Source organism: Cynoglossus semilaevis, chromosome 8 (assembly GCF_000523025.1).
Source record: "Cynoglossus semilaevis isolate Cse_v1.0 chromosome 8, Cse_v1.0, whole genome shotgun sequence".
NCBI lineage: Eukaryota > Metazoa > Chordata > Actinopteri > Pleuronectiformes > Cynoglossidae > Cynoglossus > Cynoglossus semilaevis.
The window spans coordinates 21,648,877-21,671,509 of NC_024314.1; the positions used below are offsets into that span (position 1 = coordinate 21,648,877).

The window sequence follows — 22,633 nt, forward strand, 5'->3', positions numbered from 1 at the left end:
GTTTTGTTGTATTTATCTTACAGAAAGAGTTTTCGAACTACATCAGGGTGCTGCAGTCCTTCAACCAGACCCACATGTACATCTGTGGAACAGGAGCTTTTCACCCCATCTGTGCATATCTGGAAATGGGCAAGAAGGCAGAGGTAACGGTGAAGAACTGGAGTCAGTTTATCGACCCGCTCACTCGGGCATATAGAAATAAACAAATTAGATTTCAATTGAATATTTATTTAGAAATCACCCAGCAAACTAATGATGAAAGACTTACATCTCCACTCTGTCCAAACACCATTTATTCCCATCATTGATTTACCTCCTCATCAATGTTCGCCTTTGTGTGAATAAGCGGAGGAGGTCGGTGGAGGGTTCGACCTTAGCCGCGGGAAGTGAAACAACCTCTCCTCCACATAAAAGTTTAATCAGTCACCCTGATGGTGAATCAATGTAACAGTGTGAGTCCTGTAACCTGACAATAGGGGAGGGGGGGTGAGTGTTTGCCCCATGGAGGTTGTTAGGATAGAAACTCTGCATGTCTTCTCTCTGTGCTGTGGTTAATTGACTCGACCAAAAGTGAGAGTTTCAACTCACTTTTGTTACTGTAGCTCTTTAGTCAAAGACCAGGGGAGGTTATTCCAAACCACCCACTCTGCTGGTGAAGACGAACCTTTGACTGTCTCTCAGCGTTAATATATCGTAGTTGAGTTTTATTTTGTTATGCTGTAGTTGAAACTGTCTATTTCAGGGAAGGAAACTCAGCGCTGCTTCAAGATCGCACCCTCCTCTAGTCAAATTATTCCTTGCTCTGCCAATGGTTCAATCATAATAATATATAAATTACTTGGGTAATGTTTTGACCAATGTTTAGTAATATTACTGCTAAGCTAACTTATTGTTATGTTTGTCTCAGATATGTCAGATGTTGGCGATGTCTTTGCTAACATATATTGCTAACTCTGTAGTTTGAGTTAAGTTTTAATTATTTTGTGTTATCCTTTAGTGATCCTTTAGCTAATGTTTAGCTAGGGTAGCAGTTACAGTAATATTTAGTTCCCTGAACTGATTTCTTGCCAATCTTTTCCTATTTTGATCTCCAAAAATATATTATGAGATAAACTGTTAGTTTATGTCTTGGCTAACTTTTATTATAATTACCATTTAGCTCACTTGTTATGCTAAGATAGCTTGTAACTGGTTAAATATGTGGTATTTTGGCTAACTTTATTTTATGCTATCAATCAACTAATGCCTAGATGTATTGAAGCTACATGTTGGTGGTTCTTAAGCTACAGTTAAGCTATAAGAAGTAGCACCGAGTGATGATCATTCCCTTTAGTTATTTGAATTAAATTGTTGTTAAGTCCAGTATTCATCTTTGGGTTATACATTTGCCTTATTTTTGCTGCAGCTTCAGAAAGTTTTAGCATCCCATTGGCTAATTTGGCTAAGGGAGCTGTCCAGAGTCAGTGGGTTTTTTTAGGTAAATATTGTTAGCTCGCATTTTCCTTTGTTTTGGCAGAGGTTTAGCCTAACTTAGTTTGGTGCCTGGTGCTTCCAAGTCCAGAATAACTACAGTAGATTCAGGACTAATGTTGTAATTCGAAACACAGCCTTTAAATACACATTTAGCCCGTCTTAATTTGGCTTTCACTGCCCTGACTCTGAACTCTGACCTGTTCCACCGCAGGACAACATCTTCAGGCTGGGCCCTCATTTTGAGAACGGCCGTGGAAAAAGCCCCTACGACCCTAAGATGCTGTCAGCCTCGCTCCTGATCGGTGAGTTTGATCCCCGTCCTGATTAGTTCCAGAAAATGTGCATCCATTTCAGAATTCCTCATTTGTTCCTAAGTGAACTTGTCTCCTTGGCAGATGGAGAGCTGTACTCTGGCACATCTGCCGATTTCATGGGAAGGGACTTTGCTATTTTCCGTACCCTGGGAGACCAACATCCAATCAGGACAGAGCAGCATGATTCAAGATGGCTGAATGGTAACCAAACAAAAAAAAAAATTTACTCCAAAAGGAATCGATTTCACACCATAGGTTTCTGGGTTTATTCAAAGGCAGCTGTGTTTTTGTGATTTTAATTTGATTTTGTTACTGAAAAGATTTTGCTCAATTTCCGTCTTCTAAAAGTGGAATAATCCAAAGAAACACAAACCCAAACCAGCGGATTATAAACGGACACTTGTTGCCTCGGTACAGTGTTCAATACAAAGTGGAATTAAGTCCCATCAAAGGGTCTGTTGTGGAGAAGATACGACCAAGCTTTTACTGAAAGATTTTAAAGCATCAAGTTCCCTCATAAGCCTCCAGACTCCATTTATGTACATGTGCAGACATCAGATATTCAGAGTCCATTCAGCGAGTCACTGGAACTGTCTGCACCAGTCAGATTAGCGCGGTAGCGAAGTCTCATGTCTGCGTTCAGTCCGTCTAGGTATCATTTCGGCACCGCCCAAGACTGAAGGAGCCACAAAAGGTCAGTTTGAACCTTTCCTTCACGCTGTGCCATCGCTTTCCCCCCTCTGGTTCCCACACAGCTAATCCGCTCTCAGCTGTTTTCCTGTAGTGGAGTCAAATTCCTCTCACTTCCCCCTGCCTCCTTTCTCCTTCCCCAACCACCACCAACAAAAATCAACAGCCTCCACGGTCCCCAGTTACTGTGACATATTAATAAAGATCCGGTTAAAAGGGAGGCCACATTGTTGCCACGTTAATCCCAATCGATCTTTCACCTCCGTCAAAGAAATGTCCCGGGGATTATATCCATTCAGGAGACTCTCAACAAAAGAGGGATTGTAATTGAACGGATTACTGGAAAATAGGGATATTCAGTTCGAGCCTATATCAACACGGCTGCATGCTGCGGTGACAATAAAAAAGAAACCAGTGAATGAACGATTAATGGCGGCTAATGTCAGAATGAAAGACGATTAGCTCTGGAGCTAGCAATGGATTCTTCCATTGTATTTACACCTGTCTCCACCTTTTAACTTCCCTTTCACTTCCATAAAGATTAACTTTCTTTTGAATGAAGTGGAATTTAGTGCAATTGAATCTGTGCCCTCAAAATATGTGGCCTAAATAGTAGGTGTTGGCTGCAGCCGCTTCCTGCGTTTAGGAGTCTTTTGAAAGACAGTTAAAATATCCCATTAGTGTGACAGTCTAAGAATAAGCATTTCATCTAGCTAAGGTGCTAGCGCTTAGAAACTAGAAGAAAACCACCTTTAATCCGGTGGTTACTTACAGTAGAACAGGTCAAGGCTACTCTGAACCAAAGTGGGTACGATCACACTGAGCGCCCTCTAATTGGTGGCACTGTCCACCTCCTTTAATGCTACCATACAAACTTCAATGATGCTACATTTAAACAATTTAAGACCAGACTTTAAGAGCAGGGATCTGCAAACTTCAACACCAAAAGAGACATTTTTATCATTTTACCACTAAAAACACATTTTTGACGCACAAGCATTTTTAAGTCTTTAACAAAAACAAAATTCAAATTTCAACAATCTAACAGATTTCCCCCAAAACCTTCACTGCTGCTAAAGTCATAATTGGCTTTGGTAGAAGAGGTTGTTGTTGCCGTGAAATTCTTCTTTCTGTCAGACATTGCACTCGTATCTAAGGAGCTTACCTGCTGTTTGGATGAATTCTTCAGGTTGCAGACTTCTACTCGAGAACAGAATTTTCCTTTCTGGAACTCAAAATTCCAGACGAGCTCTAATTGAAATGTGCTTTAAGGTCTGGCTGTTAGTCATGGGGCTAATGCTAAGAGACTAAAGAGCAGCACATTCCTCAGGAGCCACAGGTTGCAGACTTCTACTCAAGAACAGAATTTGAAATGTGCTAATTGAAATGTGCTTTAAGGTCTGGCTGTGGGCTGATCCTGAACACCTGCCACCTAGTGGAAATAAATAAAAGGAAGAAGAGAAAGTTAATTGCAGGCTTTGTGAAGATAAACACGTCCCTGTAAACGTCCTGTGGTCCATTTCAAATAACTAGGGGTACATTTTTATATTCCTTAAGGCCTTGCTTAGAAAATTCCTGGTACTCTACCTTTAATACCCTCTATCCACAATAAAAGGGCATGAGTCATGTGTGGGGCGCACGTGATTCCTGCCCGAGGTCTCACACCCGCACAGCCCTTATAAATCTGCTCCCCACTTTGGCCGCAATCTCCGTTTTCACAGCTACTCTACACTTTAAACGGCCATGGAAGCGTAACACGGCCCAGCTTGTTTCTCTCCGACTAAACCCCCCAGCTTTTTGGACAGGCTCGTTTTACGTGTGACGACGCCTCAGAGGCTGCGGTCGCTTCTCATCGCGGACCCCTTTAGGTCCAGGCCTCAAATTGAGATGAAGCTCATCCTGCTCTAATACCGTGCGATTTATCTTCGATTTCCTTTTGCGCTTAAGATTAAAGATACATTTATTCACGTGTCGGAGGAGACGATCAGAGCCATGTGTTTGCGAGGATGTGGTCTGCAGACTGGGTTTATAAGGGATTTGGACTCTGAGAGCTGGATGAGGGGAACGTCAGACATCATAACACCAGGGTGTAAAGCGAACGGCTGTCATTACAGAGGCATGAGTGGGGAGTGTGATGGAGGATCGGTTTTTGAGGTGTAGAAGGCTTGTCATTGGGACAGAAGTGGGGTTGTAAAATGAAAATTTGTGCAGAAGAGTTGGCAGTGACTCAGGCGGAATTTGGGACCATACTCTTCTCCTTCAGAAAACGCCACTAAACCATCCAAAAATAGTCACATCGAGGGTAACTGGACAGAGTAGGTTTTTGTTTTTCTGTCCAGTTGCCCTCGGTGTAACTATTTCTGGATAAGAAGACCTGGATGACTGAGCCAACCTGCACTGACGTCACTAAACCAGCTTCAAAACGCCAAAAAAGGAGACTACAATAACTTACATACGTTTCCTTCCAGACCCCAGATTCATCGGCGTCAGCCTCGTCCCAGAGAGCGATAACCCCGAAGACGACAAGATTTTCCTGTTTTTCAAGGAGAACGCCATGGATGGGGAGCACACGGGGAAGGCCACCATCGCCAGGATAGGACAACTGTGTAAGGTAACAACACACTTCCTGTCGTTTTGAGGGTTTTTTTTTTCGTTGACGTTATTTCTTGGTGGTGAAAGCTTTGAGAGCTGTTGTGTCGCTGCTGTTGGGGGGGGGGTTGTTGACGTTTTTTCTTGGTGGTGAAAACTTTGAGAGCTGTTGTGTCGCTGCTGTTACAGAATGACATGGGAGGCCACAGGAGTCTGGTCAACAAGTGGACCACGTTCCTCAAGGCTCGCCTGATGTGTTCAGTCCCCGGGGCGAATGGCATCGACACACACTTCGACGAGCTACGTAAGTGTGTTTTCATGTCTTGATGACATCTAAACAACATTGTCAAAGTCTTGGTGTGTTTGATTTTTTTCGCCTTTTTACACTGAACACCAGATAACTAAGGAAATAGAAAGAGAACGTAAGGTTAGACCAGAAGTTGCTTAAAGGTATATGGGTATCACAAAAAAGGCAAGCAAACGTCAATGGAAAAAAAAACCATAGAGAACGACAAAAGAAATATGGCCAAGAGCTACAAATGAAAGGTGCTTAAAGGTTGCCAGAAGAAGAATCTCTTACCTCTCGTCCCTTTTATCAGGGGTCACCATAGCTAACTAAGTTTAAGTTTTTTTTTAAGTTTTAAGCTGTAGTCCACATGGTGATTAGGCAGAGTTTGGGGTTTGGGTAACCAAGTGTTGTTAAGGCCCTGTGTGTAAACGCACTTGTCTTACAGCAGGAACATAATTGTTTCCATTTCCACTCCTCCCACGCTCCATAAAACTTTCAGGATCAGGTTAATTCTTCACTGTTAACGACACAGCAACTCAACTCAACTCAAGTGACTCACCCATCGGTCGCTTTATTAACCATTGGTTATGTTGGCTTTAAATGTGTGGAAGAAATACTTTTAAAGTACACAAACAGGTATAGAATGGACCTTGGGAACAGATGTTTGACATATAACTGGCCTCATTTGCAATTCTGCTTTTGTATTTCCAGAGGACGTGTTTCTCATGAGCTCCAAGGATCCCAAAAATCCTGTGATTTACGCCGTGTTTACCACATCCAGGTAGGATTCTCACCGGAGACTCTTTGAAGGTCTATAGTCATAAGGGGAATGTGTATATAGATAAAAACTGTATATATTTTGTATTTCACATTCTTTAATTCCATCATCCCGTTATCTGTAATTCCGAAAAACATCTCAAATGAGTCGGAAAACTGCCCCCCCTACCCCCCATCCCCATAATCCACTTACAGGTGTCTCATGCCTCATGCCTGCTTTCCCATTGTTTGAAGGACTCTCCACCACTCCACTCAGATTGAAGATTGCTTTTAGCCGATTTTCCAATTCCCCGCTACCTGTCCCACCTCGCTCTTTCATTGAAACCTTGGCAGAAGCTTGTCAGGAAATCAGATTACGGAGCAGGAGGCAGTGAAGGAAACACGATATTCACTCAGCGTGAATGTATATCACTACCCTGGCCGTCACCCCGGCTCTGAGTGGGGGGAGGATGGGGGGGGGTTCAGGGACCTGGTGCAGCTCTATTGAAGCACGCTGAGGGGTGAAGGCGAGTGCGGTGGCAGATAAGTGAGTAGAAATGACACAGATGGTGACACTTATTATGATAATGCTGAAATTAGCATTGTGGGATATGAGGAGAAGGAGGAGGAGGAGGAGGAGGAGTGTCCAGTGAAGGTGGGACCAGTGCCATCATTCACTGCTGATAAAGAGAAGAGGCGAAAAACAAACACGTACAGGAAAGAAAACGTCGACACATTCCTGTTAAAATGTGGGTTAGTTTATGTTTTTTACTTTAATCAGACAGGTTTTAAATACATTTTTAAATTAAAACAATTAATTGATGCCTGCTCATCAACTTGTTACGTTCCAAAGATCCTCTTCTATCTTTAGCTTCCAAGGCGACACAGCTGAGGTAAATCTGAGCTCCACATTGGTTAAATAGATTCAAGATTTTATTGGGTACCGTATTTTCCAGACTATAAGTGGAACTTTTTTTATCCTCTGGCTGGGTTTGCGACTTATACTCAGGTTCACATGATTTCACGTTTGTTATTTCACACTGAAAGCCACTAGAGGGCACTCTAGGCTTGTGTATCAGTATCTGCTACTCCAGTACCACTGAAAATTTACATGTTCGTTATTTACAGTTACAGCCACTAGAGGGCACCGGTGTGACTTTTACGCTGGAGTGACTTACTGGTGGTACATTTTTCTTCAGTTGTTCCTTAATCTGTAAGCTCCATCAACAGCAGGGAAATCTTACTACAATAGCTGAACTACAAATGGTTCAATATCAAAGTTACGTTTTTTGGCAGTCGGTACTGTTTGTGTCCAAATGTCTTTTAGAAAAAGTTTTTATTCTAGTTCAAAGGTGTATTTAAAGGTAGAAAGTGTCATTGTGTGACATCACACAAATCTGACATTTTTACAGCAGTGCGTTGACCTTTAACAGCCCCCGCACCGTCAGCCTCCTTCTATCCCCAAAACCTTTTGTACGGACTTTTCTGGAATGAATTCAAACTGAAAGGTTGGTATGTGATGTTGGGTGTTCACCTCCGTACCCACGCGTGTGCCTGGCCACACACATAAACGCACACACTTAAACACACACACATGTTAGCTTTAAAATTCAATTACAGGGCATTGAGGAATTGGAGTGCTTTAATTGGTTTTCTAAGTGGGCAGTTTTCAGAGATGAATAGAAGAGAGAGACACAGAGGGAGCAGCGTTTAATATCACTGCCTAATAAGGCACAAAGAAGCTGCCACTGACAGATCAATGTTGGACAGTGTGTGTGTGTGTGTGTGTGTGTGTGTGTGTGATTGAGGGCCTTTATTGAATCTGTGTGCCTCTCTCTGTGAAGCAGTGTGTATCTGCACAAACACATGTTCACCCTCCGTCTTAAGCACAGACGTAGCAGTGTCTGTTTTTGCCCCCGGAGTTAATTGAATTTCTCTGTAATTAACATTTTCAAATGCTAATCCATTCATCTTCCATGCTTTGGTGAGTGCTGTCGGCTGAGTGTGTGTGTGTGTGTGTGTCATCCACATCCTTAATTAGTCTGATACATCCTTCCGTTGCAGTCAGAAAGACAAAAGGCGACCCGTTCGTTTCCTGCGAAGGCGAGAGATTTGCGGCAAATGAAAATCTGCTGTCAGTTAAAAGCCACACTTCAAATATAATTATTTCTCCTCATCTGTGATCTGTACAAGCCACGACCGTGTTTTATACTGAGGCTTTTCAGCAAACTTTTGTTTCTCTGACAGAATTTTTAAATACTTACTTTTCTGTTTCCTTTAACTAACCTTTGGTCGCTTTTAGCTAATGGCTACCTACAAATATCTTTGATCCATTGTATGGGTTATGCTATCAGTAAGACAAGTAAACATACAGTAAACTTAGCTAATTATTTTGGCTAACATTTTGATTTATCATTGCTATTTTTATCTAAAGATACTTTTTATATTCTTTAGTTTTTTAGATCAGCTACACTTTAGCTTTTGGGCATTTCTTATTTTTGGCAAGAGTAGCTATTTTTACTGTATTTTTTAGCCAACTGTAAGTTCGTTTCAGGCTTCCTATGTATCATTTCTGTTCCAAAAAGCTGAAATATTTCACACAAATTGATGGAAAACTTGGAGTCTTGACTTTAATTGAACATAAATAAGAAACAGGTTTCCTCACACATGGCGAACAGGAAGCCTTCAAGTTTACTTTACCCTAATCTCCACTTTAATTTTTGAATTAGTCTTGTGAAATATATGTCTTGGATCAGACCGAGTGGAACTTATATGAGTCACGGCTCAAATTGCTGTCTTTTGGACGACCCGGGACGGAGCATAAATTGAAATGAAAGCCACATCGTTTCCTTTAGTTTGCGTGATTGATTGACCCTGCCTGGGTCGGACTCTCTCTGGCAAAAAAAAAAAAAAAAAATGAAAATCCGCCCATCTGGCTACGGGCAAAGGCTCGCAAAAACATTGGAGGAGATTTTAAATCTCGCTCTGAAACAGGTCTACTGCTTTTTGGTGTCGTGCCCAAATTCCTGTCTGTTCTCAAGATGCTGGGAGCAATCAAAGAGGAGTTCCAATCTGTCAGTCCCATACTTAGGTAATGACAAGCTTCGCTCCTCTCGGTGGTTGTGCGATGAAGGGTCATTTTGTTGTCTTTCCACAGTATTTCACCGACTCCTAATCCCTGTCTTGCGACCGATCATTTCTAAATCCCTTTTGTTTGTCTCTGTCATCTTTCCTCCTTTTATTACTGTTCCGTTCCCTCCTTCCTTCCCGCCCTCTCTTCAACTTAATCTCTTTTGCATTTTTCACCTCTCACCCTCTCACCCTCTTCTCTCTCTCTCTCTCCTTTCCTCCACAGTAACATCTTTAAAGGTTCGGCCGTGTGTATGTACAACATGGCAGACATCCGTAGGGTTTTCCTGGGACCCTACGCCCACAGGGATGGACCCAACTACCAGTGGGTTCCTTTCCAAGGGAGGGTTCCTTACCCCCGCCCTGGAACAGTGAGTTTCCACACCAACGCGTTCCACACAAAATCAGGAACTCTGCAAAGAGTAAACATTTCCATGACCATTTCTGTGGAACGTGTTCCTCTCAGTGTCCCAGTAAAACCTTTGGAGGGTTCGACTCCACCAAGGACCTCCCCGATGATGTCATCACTTTCGCTCGGGGTCACCCAGCCATGTACAACCCAGTGCATCCCATCGGGGGGCGCCCCATCATGGTGAGGACAGATGTGGACTACCAGTTCACCCAGCTGGTGGTGGACAGAGTGGAGGCAGAGGACGGACAGTATGACGTCATGTTCATCGGCACAGGTACGTCAACGCAAAACAGAGTCTGGTTCTCTGAAAATCCTGGAAATGTTCAGTATATTTATCTTTGATTTAAAGAATTTGTTTGAATTATGGTAATGTATTTTCTGTACTATAGGGGGCGCCACAGTTATAACTGCATCTGTCAAAAAAATGTGTGAAGAGAAAAAAACATACGTCACCTTTTTAAAAAATTGTTTGACTAGAATTATGAAAGTCTATTTCTTCACACAATAGCCTAAAGAACATGGGCTAAATATGTTAGCATAACTCGCTAACAAATTCAAAAAGCTTCTGAATCACTGAACCCATTCCTTCACCAACACCAGAGAAAAATGAAGTTTCGTCTGCGTTTTTGCAGGACTGTCGTCCGACTTAACATTAGCATAGCATAGCATAGCATAGCATCAGTTCCAGTTCATTTTTTTCTACAGATCAATCGCCTTTTTTGCTGCATACTTTAAAATCGACATATCTTTTGAAAGTGTCTACGTTTTTATTGTTTTCATGTCTTCAAGGAAGTGACTACATTTTTATTGTTTTCATGTCTTCAAGGAAACCTTTGTTTTATTTATGAAACTTTCCCGTAGTGCAGTAGCAGAATTTAGGTGTCAGTAGTGTAGACGGGGCCCTCTTGTGGTCAGTAATGATATTGGATGTGTGTTTTATTCAGAATACAAGTCGGTGAATGTCTGGAAAATACAGTTGTTTTCTAGTTCTGAATACTTCTGTGATAAAGCTGCCAGGGGGGCATTTGACATAAAGGTTAATATACAGTATGATTTAATGTTGCATTTTCAACTTGAAACATTCATCAGTCTTTTGTCATTTTTTTTTTTTATTTTAAATAAGAATACTTGGTCCTTCAACAGAAGCAGAAGCCACAGAACGATTCCATATGGTCCTAAAGGAAAACTGTATATAAATAAATACACCGTATATGTATATGTGTTTTTCTGCAGATATGGGAACAGTGCTAAAAGTGGTGACGATCCCCAGAGAGAGTTGGCATGACCTAGAAGAGGTGGTGCTGGAGGAGATGACTGTCTTCAGGGTACGACTTGGAGAATTGAGCGTTAACAGCAATTTATGATTTGTCAAACCATCACCGGTGTGTCGACGATGGTGTGAAAACATCTGTGTTTGTTCTGTGCAGGAGCCAACTCCCATTACTGCCATGGAGCTGTCCACCAAGCAGGTAAGAATGGCTTTTAGCACTCGTCGTTTATGCAGAAATGTGTTGACGAAGCAACAAGGCCAAGGGAAGCAAAAGAAGCCGAGAACTCCTGGGCTCCAAACCAAACACTGACATCTAAAAATAAAGACATCTGATGTAGCCGCAAGGAACCGAGTCCTCAACCACTTTGTTTTAAACCAGAACCTTTCCAACTGAGCCACACAGGAGCATTCATTCTTCACGTCTCTGCTTTCTCCTGCTCCAACAGCAACAGCTGTACCTTGGCTCGGCCCTGGGCGTATCGCAGATGTCCTTGCATCGTTGTGAAGTGTATGGGAAAGCCTGCGCCGAGTGCTGCTTAGCCAGGGATCCTTACTGCGCCTGGGACGGCACCGAGTGCTCCAGATACTTTCCGACCGCCAAGAGGTAGGAGCGCGCACACGGGCGTTAAACACTTTTTTTTAAGAAAACATAATTTACGAGCTTTTGTAGCATTCGCTGAGCGTATGCCTCGTTTCAGCAACGTCCCCACTCTGTGTGTTAACGTCTCCACATGCAGCCACACCTGGGACTTATCACAGCACCTGCACGGTGCTGTAGCAACAAGGTTTTAAGACTTTGCCCAAGGCCATTTGAATAGACAGCCTGGTTCTGTAACCCCAGACCTCCACTGGCCTATTAGCAAGTGCACACGACGGGCTAACGCTGCACTGTACGCAGGCCAAAACATCTCAATGTGGTAGTAATCTGGGAAATGAATATTCCACCAGCACAAAATATGTTCATTAAACACACACTGACACACACACACACTGACACACACACATGCTGAGTGTGCTGCCCAGGAGGAGCAGACCTGTAACCGTGGGCTGCCCAGGAGGAGCAGACCTGTAACCTGGAGCAAAACTTCTTCCAGGAACAGAAGTGAGTTTTGATCCTAATCACCCACAGCTATTACACATAAGTAGGTCAATGAAAAGACACGGGGGAAAATAATGTGTGTAGCAGAAATAGCTGCAACTTGGCAAACAAACAAACAAACAAATACATATGTACACGTTAGCTAAAGGTTAGCTAGCATGCTTACATAAACTACTAAATGATTAGACGTTTCAGCCAAAGTAAAGCTAATACTTCTACAACTTTCTAACAGTTAGCTATCGAAATAACTAAACTGTTACAAAATTACCAGACATACCTAAAGGTTAGCCCAAATAAAAGGTTGTTATTCATAATTACCGTCCAAAACAGGACAAAATCAAAGAAAACTGAGAGTAAAAACAGAAATATTGGTGAAAATAATTCAGCTAGAGAGGTTCACAGAGAATGCAATTACCAGAAAAGCTAAGCTACGTAAGTTGGCACTAAATCTTTGTCCTACAGAGTAACATAATTAACCAGGACATGATCCAGGATGCCCTGGAAGAATACGTTCAAGTCCTGCCCTGATGGTTGCCCATAAAAAAAAAAACGTAACACATAAAACAGTGTCAGGATTAGCCCGAGGGCCAGACCTTGGACATGCCTACCTCGGGGCGACTACACACACACACACACACAAACACACACACACATGCACACTTAATTATAACCAACAGGAGCAGTCTGACCACTACACCCTGCTGCCCGGAGGTATGAACATACACACCCTCAAATTACCCTCTGCTCTACTCGGCAGGATTAGGTGGACCACCACAGTCTCCACAAACACACACACACACACACACACATTTACCAATGTTGGCACCCCTGGATCCCATTCATGCAGAACTTCTCAGCAGCCTGGTAGAGTGACGGCCCAGGTGGCACACCCCATGGTTTTTGTACCAGGACTGCTCTCCACTATTCTGCAAATATTTTCCCTCATCCCAGAATGAGAACCAGACGACGGGCCCCGCACGTGCTCAGACGGCCAGAAGAGACAGGAATGTTCGCACAGGAAATGTTGGGAAAATGAGGGACGTGCAAGAAAAAAGACATGAGACGAGTGCCCACATATGCATGGCACACAGAAATATGCAGAGAGGACAAGGACGTTTTAACTTCATCTGCTTTTTTTTTTTTTTTTTCCACCTCTAATGATTTATTCCTGCCTTTAAAGCCATTTCCTCCGCTTTGGCTCGCACCACTTGTCCCTGCTTGGTTTTTCAGGCATTTTTACTCCATGGCAACTAGAAACAGGGAAGACACATTGGCTAAAACGACAGGCTATAAAAGAAAATCCTCACATTTGCATTTTTTTAAAAACTCCCAAATAACACAGTTGACCTTCGTGCAGAGAGGAATTTGAAAGTTGAATCAGTGTGTGTTTCCATCTGAAAAAGTCAGAAGGCAATAAAAGCGTGTTTTATTGCTCGGCAGGTTTACGTTTCTAATGTTCTGCCAGATTTTTTTTTTTAGTGTCTTTTTCACACATGCGATTCAACACTAGAGTAAAGGTTGAATAAATACACGTATTCTACGTGGTTAAGTGCCATAAGAAGCTCCACGTGGAGTATCGCTGGGCAACATTGCCCCCGTGTGGTGAAGATTATACAGTACACAGAAGAGGTAAAAACTGAACATAGATTTATTTGGTTCGGATTCGCATTTTCTGTTACGTTTATATTCGCCTATATTTAATAAATGTAGGTTGTATATATAGAGAGATTTAATTTATGTGGTGATTTAAGTACAAAAATATTCTTGGCTTTTTTGAACATCAGGGAAAACGACAGTTAAGATTGCTTCACTGCGTTAATGCCAGTCACTAACGGTTATTTGTGACGTATGTGCGAATATAGACGAAATGTAAAAAATAAAGATGTCAAAAGAGGTAATAATTAAAATAGCTAAATCTGTATAGTAACTCAATAATAAAACTAAAACTAAAGACTACAACGTAATGGGTAAGTAATCTAAATAGTTTTAAAATGGTCCAAAACACAACTCCAAACCGGAACTTTTATAAGTTAAACAAAAATGTACTTAATTAAAACAAAAGCAAAGCTTTGCCGAGTGTAAATAGAATTCGGTAATGCAGAAATAAAATTTTTGTTGTGCTTACAGATTAGTTTATTTAAAAGAAAGCTACACGATACGGGAGTGTTAGCAAGTAGCATGACTAGCTTGACCACCGATAAATTTTATATATAATTAACAGATAGCTTTTAAGTTTGTTCACCAATAAATTTAATATATAATTAACAGATAGCTTTTAAGTTAGAAACAAAGACGAAGAAAAATGGAATGCGCACAGTGAAAGATGGAGTTTCAGACTGAAAATGGAGAGTAAGTCTGATTATAACCTGCATATTTACATGTACATTATTAGTTCATTAATATGCAGTATCTCTGGTATAGTAGTAATTTAAATGAAAGAAATCCAAATGTAACAGACTATAATGGGCCTGAGAAACTGAAGGGGGTGCTAAAAACCCACCTATGTGCCATTATTGTCCCTAACTAAATAACACACATTGCTTCAACTGCCAACAGCTCACTGTTTTTTAATTACATTTGTTTTCACCTTGTCTTTCCAGGCGTACGAGACGACAGGACATCAGAAACGGAGATCCCCTCTCACAGTGCTCCGATCTTCAGCATCACGGTAAGTTCGTCACCTCGTCTTCATACCTCCTCAACCACAACTTAACTCTGTCCCTCAGTCCACATCTCACGTTGCATTTTTTTTTTCCTCCCATTGTTTTTAGACGACACAGATGGATTTGGAGGCACGGTGGAGGACAGGAATGTGTTCGGCGTGGAGAACAGCAGCATGTTCCTGGAGTGTAGCCCCAAATCTCAGAGAGCACTCATCTACTGGCAGCTGCAGAAGCTCAATGATGATCGGAAGCTAGAGGTGTGTGTGCGTGTGTGTAGAGAGGTCAATCCAGCTGTTGTTATTTGGAACCAGCAAAACACAGTAAACAGCAATCGATAAATGAAACAGACTAATGCCAGTGATGCCTCAACTGTCATAGGAAAAGGAGACTATTTATCTCTGGTGTTTCCATGGAAATACACTGTCAGTTTTTTCAGTGGTGCAGCTACAGTGTTCAAACGCCCATGTTTAGATGCTGACCTCTTGTGGCCATACAAGATATGGGTTACATTTTTGACAGTTGCTTGAGAACGTAAGTGGCAGGGCCAGCAAATCAAAGAACCAAGAAAAAAGTTGGATTTTAGCACATTCTCCACAGATAACTGGTGAGGTTTGAAACAGTTGTCCAGTCTGGACACGTTATTCGATCCTCCTGATCTGCTGTGTCTGATTTCACTAATTGGATTTGTGTAGCCAAAACATCATTACTCTGCCTTTCCTTATCATGATATGACCTCTGAACTTTGCGACCTAGAAAGAAATAAAAACCAGAGTTTACTCGTGTTTACATTGACCTTTAACCCCATGATGTCAGACTCTTTTTTCTTTGCACCGTGGTTTTATTTTCTTAACCGCGACATGAGTTTTACGCGGTTTTGTTGCAACTTCAGCACAATTCAAACCAGGATCAGCTCCTCGCTGCGTGACCTTGTTTCTTTAACACAGTGGTTCTATTCAAATAAATGACGTCGTTCTTGCACCACGTATAACAAAGGCTCAGTTTGTGCAGAACCGTTGGCAAAACCCAACTCCCTGCCATCCAGGTTTGTGGATTTGATCTGTGGAAAGTTGACGGTGTCCCGCGGAGTTCACTTTCAAACTAAATACACTTCATGTTTGTGCCCAGTGTTTCCCAACACAAGATGCAGCGTGTGGTTCTTGGAGACAGATTTTTTTGATTATTGATTTTTTTGCCTCCTGCTCCACCTTCTGCTGCTCTGACGTTTTGTTTGACACATCGTCAGTTGGTGTGGCAGCAGTGATGGAAATCTGCACCGCATCAGTGCAGACCTGCACGTGGGGGTATTTGTAGAAACACTGGACAACTGCAGTTGTTGAGTGAAGACTGGAGGGGAATTAGAAATGTCGGAAGGAGAGGCCCAGTGGCACAGATGAGGTACTGCGTCAGTGGTGGTATGGTTTTTGTTGGACTCTCTGTGAAGTGTGATTTAATTATATGAATTAGCACTCCTTTAGCCTTTGCTTTACTGTCATTGGCTATCTTTGAGGCTAACGTGAGCTATATTTCATTTGGCTCCTTGCCATCATTTTAGCTACCTAGCTGTTCTGATTTCAACAGACTTTTCATGAGCATTTATAACCTGTTTTAACCTTTTAGCTTTTCTTGGTTTATTTCCCCTATCTTCTTGCCAACATTATGCTAATTTTACTATAGTTTAGCTATCTATGTGTTATCTATCTATGCTGATTTTCCGTTTCTCTGCAGCTCAATTAGTTAAACCTTTCTTAAACATAAGTCTATTTCCAAACAATATTTTGGCTATTTTCTTGCTAACTGTAAGCCAAGCTTTACTGCTAACTCCAGATTCTTTAGCTACACTTTTTTGTAAAGATTTCTGAGCTGCCATCATTTAGGATTTTTGCAGTTATTTTTAAAAAAAGACTTTTAGCTTCTTTGTTCGTTTCTTATGTGCTTAGGGAACTTGGTCTAGGGTTTTTTGCCACTTATAATTTGTTTTTCTTGTGTTTCCCAGATTAAACTGGATGACCGAGTGCTTCGTACAGAGCAGGGTCTGCTCATCCGCACTCTGACCCAGGCGGACACAGGGGTGTACCACTGCCAGGCCGTGGAACATGGCTTCATCCAACCTCTTCTGCGCTTGAACCTCCAAGTCATCCCCGCACAGAAACTGGGCGACATCCTCCCAGGGTTCCCAGGCCTGGGTGGTGGTGGTGGTGGTGGTGGAGGTGGTGGAGGAGGTGGAGGTGGTGGAGGAGGTGGAGGAGGTGGTGGTCAGTCTGCCAAGCACAGGATGTGGTACCGAGATTTCCTCTCCCTGCTGGACCACCCTGACCTCAACAGCGTGGAAGAGTTTTGTGATCGAGTTTGGAAGAAGGACCGCAAACAGAAGAAGGTGAAGGTGCCCAACGTTTATGACCACGGCAAAGCCGACAGCACAGGGGCCTTACGGCCTCGAACCTTAGCCCTGAACGCTCAGAAGCAGCACGGCGCTCCACCACAGGGCAGGTCATGGCACCAGTCTGGCGCTTCAACTACAGAAGGGCCAGAGAAGAGCCAGAGAGCTCAAACAAATCTGGGCGGCCAGGCTGCAAAGAACAGCCCGAAGATGCAGAACAGCCAGAGGGGGCAGCAGGGACATCTGGCTGGTTCCCAAGTGGTGGGCGTGTCTCGAGTGGCCAGCAGCCAGCACGCGGCCAAGTGGCGACGGATGCAGGAAAACAAGAAGGGACGCAACAGGAGGACCCACGAGCTCCAGAGACCTCCACGGAGTGTCTGAAAAAAAGGGAAGCACAGAGATGCACGCGACCGCGACGACACACACACACAAGCACAAAACCCATGCATCCACACATACTGTAGTCACACAAACACGCTGTGTTAAGATTCAGTGACGTCTGCGGCGGTGGCAGCGGCGGCGGCGGCAGCAGCAGCCAGAACAATGAAGTAACCAACACACTTTATAGGTAGATGTTCATGTAACAACAGTGAAGCTGTCATTCAAAGACTCATTCACAAACACATTTAACCTTGGACGTGTACAGAGATGAAGAGAGGACGGAGGAGGAGGAGGAGCTGGAGATCCTGTAAATGTGTGAGCATGTGGTTGGTTGCCTGGGATACTGTCTGGCAGACACTTCAACCTCCTGTACATAAGCTACTAAAATAAGACTGCGAGTGAAAAAATGTTGACTGTGGAGTTGGTGGATAAGCAGATGGACCCTAATACGCTGAGAGGACAGTTGTGTGGACATGAATAGATTACAGTGGGTGGACATTGGTGAATGCAGAAATGATGATGCGACCTGCTGCCCTCTCTGACCGGAGCATGTGAACGTCCACAGGAACAGATGACAGACTACATATTTGGAAGACATGAATTTTTCCAGAGGAAAAGGAACCTCCTGTCCCGTCTTTTAAAGTCAGTCCAAACAGCAGCACACTCACAGAAATGAGGCCGTTTTCAACACGTGGTGCCCGTTGTTCCAGGTCACCGAGTATCGTCAGAAGGAAAACAAAGAACATTTGGTCCCATGTAGAATGAGTTGACTCATTTCGAGCTATTTGCACACACCCTGGCTGTTACAAAATTAATCAATAGGGGGCGGTAGATGAGGCTTTTTTCCTCTTTGTTTGCTCGAAATGTTATTACAAGTGCTGTCCAACGAACACAGGTACCTATGAATACTTAGTACCCTGTTTGCACAGCAGCTTCAGACACCTGCTCAGTAACAGCCCACAGAGCTGGAGACACAACTTTAGACAATGTGCTGCTTCTAATTTACTCAAAATATAATCACAAATGCTGTGCAACAGGAATCACTTTCTTAGTAAATATGAAAGACCAGTTCACACTGATTGCAGATAACTGTGTACCGCTGTTTCCCACAATCCCCTTTGGCTGCAGTTAAAACCTGTGTGGCTTCATAATCATGGTTTTAATATCTGTGAAAACTGTTGAGAAAAAGGTTTTTAAATCATGGTTTTAAATTCTGTGAAAACTGTTGAGAAAAAGGTTTAATCAACAATGTAGCATAAAAATAGGAACTAGCCTAAAATATCCTACAATCCTACAATAGTTCCATGTACTACTTAGGGTGTCCAAACAACATTTGACTGTTCTTAGTCAAGGTGATCAAATCTTGTCCAGCCCACATGGGTTACATAGGCTACGGGGCGCAGCCTTCTCTATGGTGTATTCCTATTGTAATGTGATGTATGTTTCATAGCACTTGTAATAATATTTTGAGCAGAAGAAGCAAAAGAAGAAAATGAAAACAGCACAGTCACCATGCCACCACATGGTGTCGCTCAGTAACATCAGTGGTGTGTTCACAGACACCTGGGACATCAGTCTGTTTATTTTCCTACTGCCGTTACTACATGACATTGAACAACAATGTATTTCTCGAAAACAGCTGGAACGCTCTTTGAAGGGAAAGGGAGAAAAAAGGGAAGAGTTTGTGGCCCACTTTGTGGTGTGCACACCCTGCAGCCGTGGCCCACATCTTGTCTAAAACCAGAGAATACATGCAAATCCTGCAAAAGTCAAGGAAAAGTGCTTCATCTCCACCTCCCTCCACCTGAGGCTGGTCAAAGCATTTTAGCATGTTGTTGCCAATCAATGTTTTAATAAGCTACTCATTCTATGGAATTCTGGGAGATTTATTTTTCAACTCCCGTCCTTTGAGACAAAAAATATATATCTCTATATGTTACTACATATATATTTTCTTTCCATTTCCAAAGCGAGCGGTTTTATTTTCTGGCAACAACGAAAAGAAGAAACGGGCTACACACAAGTTTCATTGTGCATTACTCCCACTCCCCTCTGCCCTCTGCCCTCTGCCCCTGAGGATTCTGGGTAACTTATTCTGTTGTTGCTTTTCCTGGGATTTATTGAGTCTGGGCATGAATTCCAGTTGTAGACTCTACAAAGAAAACAGAAAATCCCAGTCTGGATTTGACTGCCACTTGTTTTTGTGTACATATATACAACCAAACTAACTCTCTGTGTATATACAGTACATATACAGTACAAAAAAACACCACTTGATTATTATTTATTGTTCATTGTTTTTTTTTTTGTGAAAGGGTTGCATTTATTTTTGATATTACGGTATTTTTGGCTCATCGATTATATTTGGAGAAACAATGACGACAACAGTGACTAAGAGAAAGTTTTGATGGACCAACGGACTGAAACAGATCAGGAAGTAGAACGGGGGTTCTAGTCCCGCCAACTGATAAGCACAATTTTGTCTCTTTTTCTGCCATAACATCATTTTATTTGCCTGTTACCTGTTTTTCCTGACATGTCTTTTTACTCATGGCCGTTACATGTAAAATAATTCCCCAAAATTAAAAAAAAAAAAACCTTAGCTGTGAATCTCTGTAAGAAATAGTGGAGAAAAAAATGTTAACTGTAGTCTGAGGAGAAGACTCATTGTACTGCATGTGAATGCTACCTACAGTAAGTGCATACTTTTTATCGTCTCTTTATGTGTTTCGTGTGCCAGGTTAAAGTTCCCTTAAATCAAAGTGTGAATTTTTCTTTTCTTTTTTTTCTCGTTTTCTTCCAAAAGCAGTGACGTTAGCGACTTTATAATGATCTCTGATTCCACTACAGTGACCCCCGTCCCCCATGTCCCCTCTCCAACCTAAAAACTGTCTTCCTCGTCCCTTTGACACACAAGCCGCGACTTAAAAGGTGTCAATGCAATAAATTAGAGCAGATATTGTTCTGTTTCACCAGGAGTCACAACAGAGTTTGGTGTTTCATTAATTCTGGTCTCTTCCCTCAGAGTTAGAAAAGCAAGAACTGAAAGTTACCGTCGCTGTAACGCGGTTCTTTCTGGCATGCATTCAGTTGTCTAAATAAACATCTCCGTTACAAAAAAAACCCAAATCTAATGCTTCATCTACTTTACTGGTCTCTTTCTCTCCTATGTATACCAGGTTAAACACCAATTTCCTAAAATGTATTTTCCTGGCAGATCCTCCAATACTTCTGTGCCCTCTAAGGGGGTTCACTCCCCGATTTGTGAACCAATAACCTGGGTTTTGAGTAAGGGTTTAGGTGAGGTGGAAAAAATTGTAAATCAAGCTTGCTAAAAAAATAATTTAGAAAACATTAAAATCAGTAAAAGAATGAGAGAGTTAGCCAGTAAACTGCTAAATAGCAAATAGCTAGTCAAAAGTTAGCCAAAAAAGATATACAGTAGGTTCATAAAGGATACCCTAATAAAGCTAATGTGAATGCAGGATGTAGTAAATGTTCAAATAAATCTAAAGATTTTCACACGTTAAACTTCAAAAATCGCAACAAAAAAACAGTTAAATGTTAAAAATGCTGCAAATCACAAAAAAAACACTAGAATCTAACAAAACAAAAACATGATCACAAAATGTATTCTTATGTTTCTAACAGAAAACACGGATGTTGTGTGATCAAACTGGAGGTAAGTGAAATTTCTTTCTCTCAAGACTTTGGTTTCACCAAAGAAAACCAGCAGAGGCCGCTGTTGTGTCGGCGCCAGTGCTCCCATATGATGAGTGTGTATTTCAGATATATCCCCTAGTGGGCGCTGCAGTACCTAAACATGGAGAGAAAAAAATCTCGCTGTCAGATTTAATAACAGTCATATTACAGTGAGTGGCGTTTTTCTCAAACCCGTTGCCATGACGACCGTCCTTGACCGACCTATCCGTGCACAGGTTTGTGTGTGTGTATGTAATATATTTAATACGAAAGCTAATATAATGACAAAGACTATATATATTGCCACATCGAAAATAAATGTCTCATTGTTTTAACTGCAAAGAGATTTAAAAAATGTATATATACAAATCTGTTTATTTAACTGCAAAGAGATTAAAAAAATGTATATATACAAATCTGTTTATATTTAAAACTATATATAATTTTAAAACCTTTTTCGCTTTTAAACTTTAAATTTAAACTCAACACAATCTTTTAGACTTCAGTGACATCACAGAGTGAGTTGGATACGACATCTATCACATTTTACGCGTGGATATATTGGTGTGTGCGTGCACGCGTCTCCTCACGACTTTTCTCGATCCACGCTCCACTGACAATTTCTAAAAAACCTCTGAGCTGTGACTCATTCTTTCTTGCCGAGATCTGAGCCTAAGGGATTGTGGGATATGAAGTGTGTGGGCATGAGAACAGATGATGCTCGGACATAGCAGCTCTGCTGACGTCACAACTGACACATCACGTTTCAGGTCCCTGTCTCCTCATCTGTGACGCTGAGGTTAACTTCTGACTCCAGGTCTGGTCTAATGTTCCTGACTGGTCCTGCGTCGAGGCCAGAATTAGAGAAGTCACCGCGGAAACTGATCACAGATCAGCTGTCCGTCATCTAACCATATGTTCATTTCTGCAGTAATACAACAAACAGCACGAAGTATGTCCACTGTCTGGTTCCGATTGTTGACCCTAAGATCCGGTTCTCTGAGTTTCTCCGAGATGTTCCTCCTTCTGGAATGATCTCCATCTGTTTTTAATTAAGCAAATTGGAGCAGAATTGGAAACAAACACAAGGTGTGAAGCTTCCTGTTCCCGCTGTCCTGCTGAGAAGGGACTATGTTTATACACTGATCTGAGAGAAAGAGAAATACTCGGAAGTTTACTCAGAGGGGGAAAATACCATGGTATACTGGAAATCTTAGATATTTAGGTTATACAAAATAGATATACAAAATAAAAAAAAAATGATAGGAAGAAAGCCAGTCACTATTAGCAATGTCTAACATTAAAGAAAATGATAGGAAGAAAGCCAGACTTTGTCATTATTAGCAATGTCTAACATTAAAGAAAATACTAACTGTAACTGACCACGAGTGACATTATATATATATAGAAATATATATATATAATGTAATAAAAACTACATTATTCTCCGTCATTTTATCGGAATTCCTACGGAACATTCCTGCGGGGA

General features: G+C 41.9%; 1 protein-coding gene across 2 annotated transcripts in view; it reads left to right on the plus strand.

Annotated features, from left to right (window-relative positions):
• Positions 1–20,565, plus strand: part of sema3aa (sema domain, immunoglobulin domain (Ig), short basic domain, secreted, (semaphorin) 3Aa) — a 55,079-nt gene extending 34,514 nt beyond the window's left edge. The window contains exons 5-19 of one of the 2 annotated variants that reach the window (XM_017034512.2): positions 24–143; positions 1,685–1,775; positions 1,869–1,988; positions 4,946–5,088; positions 5,256–5,370; positions 6,067–6,136; positions 9,467–9,611; positions 9,707–9,926; positions 10,886–10,977; positions 11,080–11,121; positions 11,369–11,526; positions 14,622–14,689; positions 14,793–14,941; positions 16,678–18,631; positions 18,679–20,565. In XM_017034512.2, the coding sequence (XP_016890001.1) occupies positions 24–143; positions 1,685–1,775; positions 1,869–1,988; positions 4,946–5,088; positions 5,256–5,370; positions 6,067–6,136; positions 9,467–9,611; positions 9,707–9,926; positions 10,886–10,977; positions 11,080–11,121; positions 11,369–11,526; positions 14,622–14,689; positions 14,793–14,941; positions 16,678–17,442 (2,298 nt within the window). In that variant the 3' untranslated portion in view covers positions 17,443–18,631; positions 18,679–20,565. Of the gene's footprint in view, positions 1–23; positions 144–1,684; positions 1,776–1,868; positions 1,989–4,945; positions 5,089–5,255; positions 5,371–6,066; positions 6,137–9,466; positions 9,612–9,706; positions 9,927–10,885; positions 10,978–11,079; positions 11,122–11,368; positions 11,527–14,621; positions 14,690–14,792; positions 14,942–16,677 lie in introns of both variants that reach the window. The other variant, XM_025057308.1, reaches the window with a different exon arrangement.
• The last annotated feature ends 2,068 nt before the right edge of the window (positions 20,566–22,633 follow it).